General features: G+C 41.8%; 1 protein-coding gene across 1 annotated transcript in view; it reads right to left on the reverse strand.

Annotated features, from left to right (window-relative positions):
- The window catches only part of LOC307255394 (neural-cadherin-like), a gene marked incomplete at both ends in the record, with an annotated part of 245,454 nt that overhangs the window by 13,061 nt on the left and 219,593 nt on the right, over positions 1-12,800 (reverse strand). The window contains 3 exons of the mRNA XM_080034077.1: positions 1,511-1,755; positions 5,301-5,481; positions 9,065-9,329. Of these exons, the coding sequence (XP_079890203.1) occupies positions 1,511-1,755; positions 5,301-5,481; positions 9,065-9,329 (691 nt within the window). The remainder of the gene's footprint in view (positions 1-1,510; positions 1,756-5,300; positions 5,482-9,064; positions 9,330-12,800) is intronic.

Consider the following 12,800-nt stretch of genomic DNA (forward strand, 5'->3'; position numbering starts at 1 on the left):
ACGCGATTGGTTGGCAGATCCAGAGTGGCACTGGGCAGATCCAATCATTTTAAACTTCAACAGACACCCGCCTCTAAGTGAGTGAACCTTTGTCAATTGAGCAGTTCCAGACCTTCTGTACAAATTAAATGAAGTACGATGGTATGGTAGGACCAGGCTAAAACAGCACTTTACAAACAGGCAACTCAAGTAATTAACACTAAAAAAACAGAACTGGGACTCAGCAGGATAAAGGGTGTGTGTCCCATTTTAATACAAGCACCAAAGCCATGTTTGATAAGAGACACTGTATCATGGAGGTCAGAAGGACAGAAGGAAAAAAATGATCATTTGAACTGTGTCTGTCTGGTCTCAGGTATGGGAAGCAGGTCTGAATTACCAATGAGACATGGCAGACATGGCCAGGAGCAGTGTGACATTGACACCATCCTTTCTCAGCTCTTTGCAATACCTCCTGCTTTCCATTCTCTCCCTGTGTTGTGCAGTGCCTTCATTTTGTAATCTTTTCAGCTTCTTCTTGCTTTTTCCTCCTGCTATTGTGCTGTTTTATTCTGTACCTCTGTGATCTTTTTCTCTTTCATACTGCTCTGTACTGCTCTGTTGTACTGTCCTCAATTAAACAAGACGAACAGGCCATTGCACTGACAACTCATTCTCTGTTTACGACTGTGCCCGAGGCCCTTTCTCAGCAGAGGATCCTTCAGGAATAGGAACACACACCTGAAGGTACTGCTAGATGAATATTCAACAAGGAAAAACAGACTCAAAGGTAAAGTTGCTGTCAATCCACCAACAGGCCAGAGGAAGCGCCTGTACATTATCACCGCAGAAGATTATATAGGCCTAAACTCTGATTGCTCCTGAGACTTAATGAAAATTGATTATGAGATGATAATGGTTTGCTATGGACAGAATGAATGGCTCCGACATTTAAGGTATAGACACTTAAGGCAAAAACATTTTTTAAGCACTGAAAGGGCCAAAGGCATATTAAAGCTACATTGTGTATCTTTTTTCATATAAATTCATTTTGGTTACATTCAAGCCATTGCCAAATTAGTTGACACAAAGTTGATGGCAATGGAAATGTTTTCGGACAAGGGAGCAGGAGCGCATGAAGGGCCAAGAATGTTTCAGTTGTTGATTCTACTGTTTAGAGAAAACCTGGACATACAAAAGAAAGAATAAAATCCATGTGTGCGTGATTACCGAAAGGCTTACCTCATGTAGATGCACCGACAGTGTTGTTGTAATTACTCAAAATACCTCATGGGGGCAACAGAAGTAATGCACTATAGCTTTAATGTACAAAGTAATGTGCATTGTGTACAGTGGGTAATAGACTTCTGATGGGGTCATTTCTGATTCTGAATGGGCTTGTCTTTAGCACTGTGCTTCTTAAACCGTTTTGTTTGGGGGAAGGCAAACACACGCAAACATATCGAAAGTGCTCCTGATGTACTTTCTCAATCACCCCTCAATTTCTGTAAGTGATAGATGCAATATGTACCTAGTAGGGCCATGAAGCAGATGCAGATGGCGAAGAGGGAGCTGAAGCTCAGGCCCACTTCGTCCCGGTAGATAGCCAGTGTGGTCTCACAGTGGCGTCCTCTGTAACCCCCCGGGCAGTGGCAGGTGAATTTGGACGGTGACTGGGCGACGCAGGTTCCCTGGTGACAAGGCCGTGTGGCACAGAGGGTGTAGACGCAGGTCTTTCTGGTCCCGTTCACACGTATCATGTGACCTGGAGGACACCTGCACACAGCAAGAGGGAGGGGAAGAGAAGAAGAGGAAAATAAAATAATCATAAATAGCATGTAGATTAAAATCCCTTAGCTGGATTAGAACATGTACATAATCAAGTCTGGTTCCATGCACATCTGAGGTAGGGTTGGGTGGTATCCAATTTAAAACCTTCCTCAAATTATAGCCCGGTTTACGGTATTGCCGTTGTGTAATTACGTTGGCCTTTTTATATATTACTTCAGCTGTTTTTGTCTGTCATCTGTCATCCATCAGCTTCTTAGCCAAAAGTGTAGTTGGGAGCGGGCTGGTTTAGCAAGTGTCCTTGTTTTGGCCGTGGACCTGGCTTGTAGCCGCTCGTGGCTCTAAGCTGCTAGTCTAACCAGCTCTAGCTGCCAGATCAACTTTGCAGAAGAATGATAGCGAGACATTGACGTTGCGTTAATGGACGAGGGCTTTACTTTAACCCGACTGTACTCTTAAACTGGGCGCATGAATGCACTTTTAAGCAGCTGAAAACACAAAAAAAACACCTGTAGAATGGGCTGCACCATCATCACAGTCAATTTGATTAATCTCGCAGGCTACCCATCACATGCTGAACAACGTCATCATTTTAGTCATCAATCATTTTAACAAACAGGCCACAAGGGGAGGCTTAGCCATTATAACTTTTATATCTTCTTCCAACACAGGCAGTGGTGCTGACAGACGGCGACACGCTGTTAAGCCAATTATTATAAATATACGCACATTACACAGATTTTTTTTTGGTAATGACGGTCATGAAAGGAATACCGTTGCTATTTTTAGATACCTCGGTATATGGTACTAACATATTATCGCCCAGCCCTCATCTTAGGAAGCATTTAATTAGAGAAGCAGTTCCAGAGGTGTCAAAGCAAAACACAGAATGTGAGAGAGTGTCACAGTGAGACTCTGAGAAGGAAGAGCTGACACAGAGGACGGAGCACACGGTTCCAAGCTTCCCACACTTGATAATGAAATTATTTTGTATATACACTGGATAACTGAACGACCCGATCAATGTGTGGGCTGGTCGACTGGACCGACAGCCCACCCCACCGAGACCATCGAGTGCCACGTGTCAGAGAGAGCTGTTTGCATGTGATGGCTGTGGTCCAGGGGTGAGTACCTTACACCTAACCCCATAGATAGGTAAGATCACACTCACCCAGGGAAGCTCAGGTGCATGTTTCAAGTCTAATGCATCACGTAAGGAGAGACGCTAAATTACGGGCTGGCTGACCGAGTCAGAACGAGTCCGGTAAGTTTAGCAGTGTAACATGATAAATCTTATTGGATGTTTATTAGCATTTCTCATAGTCAAAGATCATTTTAAAAATACTATCCTTTTATCATTTTACACAGGTGTACACTTAAATAGAAAGTGAACTGGAGAAGATGAAAATGCTGACAGTAGAACTGGCAATAACTAGCATGATTTTATGAGAAGGGGCGCATTTTCAGCTTCTGCTCAGAAAGCACCACTATATAATTAAAAGCTCATTTGGGTGTTACAGCTCAAACAAACATTTTATGAGCCCATTAATTCAGTATCCCATTCAATGTCTATGAAGCAGCTCTAGGCTGTACATTTTGATGACATCAGAGATGAGTCTGGCCTCTAGAGATTTGTTCAGGCTTATAAGTATTGACCTAACTTTCCTGTACTAACGCAACATTACATTCAAAATGGCGCTGGAATTAATCGCATTACAATTCATATTCCTCCATACAACTAAAATAAACTACACACTAAATAGTAAACCTACTGTATCTTCTGCCAAACTCAGAGGTAGAGTTCTATCTATGTTGAATTTTCACTTGTGTTATGGTTCCTAAAGAGTCTAGACAATTGCTGTTACAGGTTTGTGTTAAGCAAACAATCAATTTAATGATATAATTTTCAGTTATTTTAATCAGAAATACCAATGAACAATCTGCGTTTGTGGGTTTGTGAACATTTTATTTTAATCCCTAGGGAGATGAATTATTAGCCTGGCTCCGCCCGCCTACCTACTTCCGCTCAAATTTCATTTTCCCTTCAGTAGTCAGTCTGGGGCTGCGGTGAATTTCTCAGCTCTAGCTCAGGAACATTTCCGGCCGTCCAATCAGCGAACAGAGCGGTTGGCTGAGAACGATGAGGTCGAAGTCGTGCTCCAGTTTCAGTTGAATGCTGTGTTCCTTTACACTCGGAACTCGGAGATTTCCGACTTGGTAGTTCCGAGTTCCGACCTGTCTGTGTTCCAGTGCATCTGCTCGGGAAAGTATGGACGCCTAAAACCGTTCTCATCCAAATAACTAAACGTTAGCCTCTAGCAAGTTACCGTTGCCAGGTTGCCGGTAGATCCATAGACTACAATATGTAGTGAAGTCGGAAATTTCCGAGTTCCCTGTCCAACTGGAACACACCGTCAGAAGCCGGCTCATGACATATGTCACGACCAAACGTTATGCGATTGGTTGGCTGATCCAGAGTGGCACTAGTTTTAAACTTCAACAGACACCCGCCTCCAAGTGAGTGAACGTTTGCCAAATAGAGCAGTTCCAGACCTTCTGGAACTTGCTAATGAATTATCACTTAACTACACATAATTGTATTATTTAGCTGTGGCCCAAACTTACCACATTCCACCTACTACTCATTAATAATCTCCCAAGGTTCTGAGCAGGAATGAGCAAGGGGGACAGAGCGTGAATGAGAGCCATTGTAAAAAAATAATGTAATAGCAAAATATTGTGGGTGAGTGAAAAGAAAGGAAAAGTCAGAACATTGAGGAAATACTTAAGAGCAGATGGGGTCCACTTCCGTATTCATTACCTTTTAACGAGGGACATGAACAGATTGGCTCTAGTGGGGTTTCAACTTTTAGGAGTCTCTCTGAGGCCATGTTTTGGCTGACTATAAGGTGACCTCAAAAAACCCAGCCTCCTCATTCATTATGAATGAGACCACAGTCATAGTGTACTGGGGTTGCCGTGGCAGAAGGTAGATCCTGCCTTAGGTTTGGCTGCAGAGTGGCCTAGTTCTAAGTGTTTCCCTTACAAACACCAAGGCGGAGAGGAGAGGAGGTGTTGTGTTGTGACGATTTTAAGTCACACAATCCTTCCTCAAAGAGTACTGCGCCACACTGTTTTGCCCATGGCTGTGTGCTGTGGCCAAACTAATGAGTGCTGAAATAGGAAGCACTGTTGGAATGATGTTTAAGCTGCTCCACAGTATTTCTCCACTGTCAGAAAATGGTTGCCATTGAGCTTGCAGAGACATTCACCAGCTTTATATTGAAAACAGGCTCAGATATATTTGTTCAATAATTTCCAGGGCTGTCATATTTTAAAGCACATTTTTGGGGTTAAATCGGCCAAAATGTTAATGTGCCAAACCAGAAGTAGTACCAAGGTCAAAAGCTTAAAAAGGCATCGGAGGTTGAGTTATTTAGTTTGAAGGTGTCTTTATATGCTTTTGTGTCAACACTTCTTACTGTGTTCGTTGGTGCACTTGCGTTTGGTATGTATGGGGGATGTGTGCTTACCTGCATTCGTGGACTCTCCATAAGTCAACACAGGTGAAGGGAGGGCTGCATTGGTTCCTTTTACAGGAGTCAGAAGAACACCCAATGGAGATCCCTTGTATGCTGACCTGGGAAACCCCGTCTCGTGGCCGGCTGTCCAGTGGCAAGTAGTGACCATTGAGGCGTATGTCCCTCATGCAGCCTGCAGGGAATGAAATGGAACAAAGAAATACAAAATGATTTACCTGCATTCACCTACATACACATACAATTACATGAGACACTCAGGGCCACATCTACCTAGAATGGATTACGCCCACTAATAGCTCCATGAGTTGCTGCAAAATAGCGCCCCGGTTAAGTATATACCGACGCTAACACCGCCACAAAGTTTGGCAGCGAGGCGCAGTTTGTCCATGTTTAGCGTTTCCAGGAGGGGTGGGTTTCACAGGTAGACACAGAAAAAAATAAAAATTCTCTTACAAGAAAAGAGAAAAAGATGAAGACTGCATTGCTTACTATTACTAAAATACAATGAAAACAACCTTAAAATAAAGCTTTCAATCAAATGATAACTTCCCATCTAGAGGAATACATGCACAGCAGCAGTGAATGACAACAGGCATGGTAACAGAGTGATAAGCCGTTCCAACCTAATTTAATCATGTTACATGAATTGCACTGACTGTGAATCCTCCAAAATCAACTCTTAAAGTAATTAAATCAGTGTAAAAGCATGTCTGGCTGATTTTGCGTTGCTACATTGTGCACACACTACTGAGTATCGATGTACTAATGGCCGATCTTACTTAAACCTAATGAGAAAAAGACTAGCACTATACTGAGTTGACGTTAAGTCACTGCTGAGTTGCTCAGTTTTGTTTCCCAGCAGTGGAGGCAATGTGTTAACATCTACGATAACAATGTATGATTTACTCAAGAGGTGCAAGTGTTGCTGAGGTGTTAACATTAAGTAATAGAGCTTAATGTCTGGTGTGTGTGTATGTCTTGCTTAATTTGTGTATGTAGTTAACATCTCATTACCCTTTGTCTCCATTTAAATGTTCACACATACACACATACACACACACACACACACCAACTTACACTTTCCCTGTCACCATGCATCATGTCCAACTCTTTTAAAGGGAATTTACTTTACACATACTTAGTCTTTTACAGCCCGAGGCACAGCTGTCTACACCTCTCACTATCTAACATGAGGTAGCTCTCGCTCTCTTTCTTTCTCTGCATTTATTCATAATTATGGCCTTGCTCTCTCTATTTTTTGATACAGTAATATGTGTTTTTCAGTCTGCTACTGTATATATTTTGACACTATCTGCATTTATTTTATTTTATCGCCTAAACAAACCTTTACAATAGCGTTGTCACAACATAACCAAGAAGATAAAAGGGTAAAGAATTTTGGAGGCAAAGACAAATACCTGCATGCAGTTTTTTTTTCAAAGTGAAAGGTAAAGATGTATCACAAACATCTTAGTTTCACTGTTTTTTAAAGTGCATTCATATTCATGGTATGATCTGTCTCACACAAACACACACTATGGCATATACTGTACAGTACCGACCCACTTTAAACACTCAAACACTTTGCCTTCCCGTTCCTGACTCCCTAGCCCCTCTATATACCCCGCTGTGGGGACGGCCATCATCCCAGTTTACAATAAAGATGCATTTGGGTGAATTGGCCATTACAGTTCCATCAATCATTCATCAATACATGGAACGCCACAATCCTCCTTTAAAAATGATGCGTATGAATAGATAAAATGAACTATTGCTGGAAGCACTTTTCAGAAGCAAAACTTGTTAAACTGTCTCAGATTGCCCTAAACTACACACCACTCTTTTTCACTTTACCCCCTTGACAGATCACACACACATTACATTATCCTTTTCTCCCACACTCAAACACATACAGGTTATAGTAATGCCTGGACACTGTTTGGATGGTGTAAAGCAAACCATTTTAGTGTTATTTGGCCATTTCGCCTCCTACAATCCATCAGTCTTCACTGAAAAGGATATTCAGGAAGATTTGTACTGTTGTGTGTCATAACCGTTCTCACATTCTGTGCAGAAAATGTTCACCTCCTAAGAATTCAGCCCAGCAATTGTCTGCCTCTGGTGTTCAAGGACAATTCACTTATGATGAAAATACAATGAAAACTGTCCTCCCTGTGAACAGTGCCGTTGTGCAACATCATGGAAAAAAGGGCCTTGGCATCGGAATGATTCAAGAGAGGATTCATGACATAAGTTTGCATTACTAATCCCAGCCATTAGAAATCACATTTAAAATGTGGACATCTGATTATCTTTTATCATGCGTCCATTGAGAAAAATACACTGTTGTATTAAGGAAACATTTTGCTGATGTAAGGATGGAGCTATGCATCAGTATCAGATCAAATATTAGGGATGGATCATGATCTTAAAACGTTTTGAATAGTCATTATTACATTACACACAGGCATGCTGAGTTTGGATCTTATCCTCTCTTCCCTCTCCTCCCTTGGTGCTTGGCCTGGCTGGGTGATCATCTCAATGTTCTGATGCTAGTAATCTAAACCCCAAAGCTTCATTTTACAAAGCCTTTGGCTGTATTGCTACCACAGGTGATACGTGTTTCAGCAATATAGCCCATGTAAAGCTATGAGAGCTACAGCTAATGCAACCGGCTCAAAACTGCTTAATATTATGCACAATCCACCACCTTTTTGTACCAAAATATCTATGATTTTTTTTGTTGATGTTTTGGTTACATTGTAAAGGAACCCTCAACTTAACAGCCAATCACCTATGAATTATACAAAGAGAGAGTGCAGCTAGCCTGGTCCTACCAGACCATCGTACTTCATTTCTTCAGTCATTCCACTCTGGATCTGCCATAACCAATCGCATAACGTTTGGTTGTGACGTATGTCATGCGCCGGCTTCTGACAACTTAAACTGGAGCACAATCTCAACGTCATTGTTCTCAGCCACTCCCTCTGTTCGCTGATTGGAGCGTCAAAAATCGGACAGAGAAAACCTGCAAATATACAGCAGCCCAAGACTGACTACTGAAGGGAAATGAAAATTGAGCGGAAATACGTAGGTGGGTGGTGCCATGCTACAGCTGAGCTCTATACGAATACAATTAGTATTGTATTGTTTAGAAAATGAAATGGGCTACAAGTAACTAGTACATTATCAAAATGAATTCATGAAAATATCTGAGAATATTTGACAGTTGCTACTTAAAGAGGGTGGTTTGTAGAAAGTGGCAACATAAATAAACCCAAAGGAAGAGCAGAAGGCAACACAATGGCCTACTCAGTTGTTCCATATGGTGTAGGCTATGTTTGGGGACCTTGAACATCCAGATTGAGGAGGTTTTGTTAGAAATGTCAGCACCTGGCCATTAATTGCCGAATCATTGGTATCATTTTGTTCTATTTTTCTTACTTATAGTAAGTTGTCCTTCAGCCTTTAGCTGCTGCAGCTGGTACAACCCAGCTGTACTTGACAGCTTCAAAGTTTGAATGCAAAGTGAACTGACACAGTGTATCTAATTCATGCAAACCTTCACATAGTGTTCTCTGGCAGCTTTTTTATGAGCGCAATCCTGTGAAACTGACTACCAATTAAAGGAAATCAGATAATCTCATAATATTGTGTTCCAAGTTCTTGTTAATAAACAGAAGATTCAGTAGAAAACCCATAGACATAACTCTAAACACATTTCTGTATGCGCTAAATTTTCTATTATCACCTACCCTGGAAGCTCTTGTTGATTCCAGAGGGGAAGTTGTTACCCAGCATCACCACAGTGGGGTCAATGATTATTTCTCGACTTCTGCCGAGTGATCCCGTCACCTCCCGCTGCCCTCCACCGCCGTCCAGACGCAGCGTCACCTCGTTGTCATGCCGATCCAAGAAGACCTCATGCCATTCCCCGTTGTCCAGGCGATAGGTGGGCAGGGTGAGGTTGTAGTCCCCGTCACCAAGGTTGAAGAAAGCGCAGAGGAGGCCCTGGAAGATCTTCAAATGGAAAGAAATTATAATTTAGAAGAAGGCTAGCAACTTAACTTTGACTTCCCATGTGTGGATTAATTAGCACAATGTCATAATTGCCGCATGTGTGGACATTGTAATTGACTATGATGTATGATTAGCTCTGCAAGCCACAATCCTAATTGAAACGAGTTTTCGGCTCTGCAGCCGGGGGAACCAGGGCAGGAACACACAGCTGCACCATTTATTTTAATTTTGTCAGAATCAGTTTTTCGTACCATTTCATTCAGCAGACTAATGATGTGCTTGCAGTGATTGAAATTGCTCAAAAAGCCATGTGAGGGAAAGATTGAACAGTGCAAATTAACATGGAGCGTGCTTATGTTTGCTACACATGTTGCAGTTCCTCTAAGTTTAGTTGTTATCAGAAATGTAATAGAAAGTTAACTTGCACCTCAATGCTAAGTCACTGTACACTCTACTCTGTTTTACCCATTCAATATGAATCATCTCCAGTGATTCATATCACTGTTGCACTGGGGCCTTTGATATTGCTTCGAGATCTATCATTTCAACTTGTGCAAAGCAGAATTTAATTAATTGTCTTGTCTTGTCTTGTGTAAGCTTGATTACTTTGATTAACATACACGGGTTCACACATAATATAATGGACTGACATTAGCATGAACCACTAGCAAAACACTGACAAACTGCTGGAAGCAATCCATTTATCAATGTATCCTGATGTTTCATTTGGCACTTTGTCAGGTAACTAAGTAGTGTTCTGTAGTACGTACTGAACAAGACATATTTTAGGAAACATTTAAATCTTCACCATTTTGTGTTTTCCATCTAAGCGGATATGAATGGTGATGCATTTGTTTGACAGCTTTGAGCAAATATGTGAACTTCTGCTAGGTATCAGGTCCAATAGTCAATAATAGTATAACACAATGATCACAGTGATGGTGCCGCGGAGACACCGTGCATGGTGTCTTCTAACTTTATGACTCACGTGTGGGTATTTTGACAGCAAATGTAATAGATTACGCATGTGGGGAGTGGAGCTGTGACGTCAGCGTTACCAGAGAGACCGTTTCACTAGTTTACAAGGGTCCGCTGCAGTTGCATTTCTAAAAGATTCCACCCTGGGAATTGGTTTAGAAAAAAATTGCGTTTTCAAGCCTGCTTTTGCTGTTGTCATGTGAATGATAGGCTGCATCCACCGTTTCCAGTGTAAACACCCTCTCAGTGAGCACAGCCTCGCCACAGGCAGACCTGGCTGCCCAGAGAAGAAAGACTCTAAACCCACTGCAAACAGCAGGATGTGGAATACTGAGCTGCACTTTTTAACCACCTGCAAACTATGTCAAGACATCACAGACATACACTACCCACAGAGAGCAGCCAGCCAGACTTGATAACTGATAACAAGTCGTTATCTTGTGATCACGATATAACCAAGCTTGTTTACTCTCAATACTTATAATATCATATACCCTTATCTCAAGGTCATGAGAACATCACCCCATCAAAACAAAAGGTCGTTTTTTCTTATGATCATCATCTTGTGACCTAATATTTTAAGTAAGTGTGGAAGCTTTTACTTTGTGATACTGATTTAGCTTGTTGGGGCGTTTTCGCAGCATGCCATGAGACACTGTGTTTTGGGAATAAATGTGCATGTGTGTGCGCAGACTTCAAAATGTTACCTGTTATCCACCACAGTGTAACAATGTTTAAGTGTTAGTGACATATTACAGTTGATTTCATGTTTAACCTCTTCCGCCCGAGAGCCCCCGGTACCGGGGGCAGCTGCGCTTTTCGCAACATACACCATATAAGGGCATGCTAACCATGTAGCAACATATCATGAAGCACACCCACTTAACGGAAAGTATCTCGGCTAAAAGCTCATGATATTTATTTTGACCTAATCGAAACACAAGTCTGACACCAAGCAACTAAATGAGCAGGTAGAAACAAAAGACGCTAACGGCTCATGTCCGAAAAAATCGGCGCTAGCGATTATGCTACTTCATGCTAACGATACAAACAGCAAGTCATATGAACACAGTGTTGCCTCCTTGTGATTGGCGGATAAGTGTTGTTGTCGTGTATCTGGGGTCTGTATCTCGATCCTATTGGCTCTGACGGATCATCCACATTGACCAATGGATTGAATGAAGACGTTGCGGGTGATTGACAGCCCCGCGAAAATTGACAGCTCCGTAACAAAACAGCGGTTTTCGACTATTTAGATAATAGACAATTTGTGTTGGTTGTCTTGCCATTTTCTTCCGCACACCACCACAAGGAATAACGGCAGACAGGAATAAAACCAAATGGTTCACAGTTTCGGAGCTACTAGAGACTAGACATAGCCTACTACATATAGACAGCGGCGCCCGGTTTAGTCCTGTCAACTCACCGTCGGAGGAGGAGGACAGCAGCGAGAACTGGATCCGGACAACAGCAGTAATCAGATTACCTATATTATTGGCTATTTATTAAATCTGCTCCAGTTGGAGATAAACTTTAGTTCCTTTGTATGGTGTTCTTTGAATGGGAAAATGTATATAGGTCTGGTTTATTTTTCAAAACAAAGCCAAAACTGTTTTTAGAACAGTATTTAGATGGGTGGCTAATTTCCGCCTGAAAAATGTCTCTACTAAAACCTCTCTAACTTTGCTCTGCTTTACTTTATTAGCACCATTCTTGGCACAGGTAATATTCAGATTGTTTGCTATTATTTTCTGGAGGTTTTGGGCTGCAACTGCATGTTTCAAAGGGGATATTCACTCACAAAAGTGTACAGTTCTGTTAGGCGGAAATTAAATCTTTTGTTTATGCTGTGTTCCATCTTCATTTACTCTGACCCAGTAACATCTATACTTATGCTTACACCTTCTCAGCAATCTCACAAGTGTTACCTTTATTATGATACCAAGATTATTCATATAGACCTTGTAGTTGCAGAGATATACTCTATTCAATATGGTCATGTCATTTTCGAGCGGAATCCTGAGCCAGAGGCCTAGGGCTTAAGAGGTTAACCCTTTTGAACCACGTGTTAAACTAGTGACTTTCTGCCTTCTTTTGGGAGGAGAAGTCTGTCAAAAATATACAAACCAACCATCATGTCAATTTACTGGTCCACTTTTCTAATTTTCTCCCCGTAACTCTCTGCCACATAAACCCTTCATCTGCCTATAGTTCCATTCTCTGTCCCTCAGTCTCTCCCTTCATAGCAGCTTGGTAAAGTGCTGGAAAGCTCCAAGGTTGTTTGGTTTGAGAACCATGGCTCATTTCAAGGCTCTGCGATGAAGTATTAATTATATTTTGAATCCACCAGGGTGGTTCTTTACACACACACACACACACACACACACACACACACACACACACACACACACACACACACACACACACACACACACACACACACACACACACACACACACACACACACACACACACACACACACACAAACCTGA

Source organism: Ammodytes marinus (assembly GCF_949987685.1).
Source record: "Ammodytes marinus genome assembly, chromosome: 1".
Classification (NCBI taxonomy): Eukaryota; Metazoa; Chordata; class Actinopteri; order Uranoscopiformes; family Ammodytidae; genus Ammodytes; species Ammodytes marinus.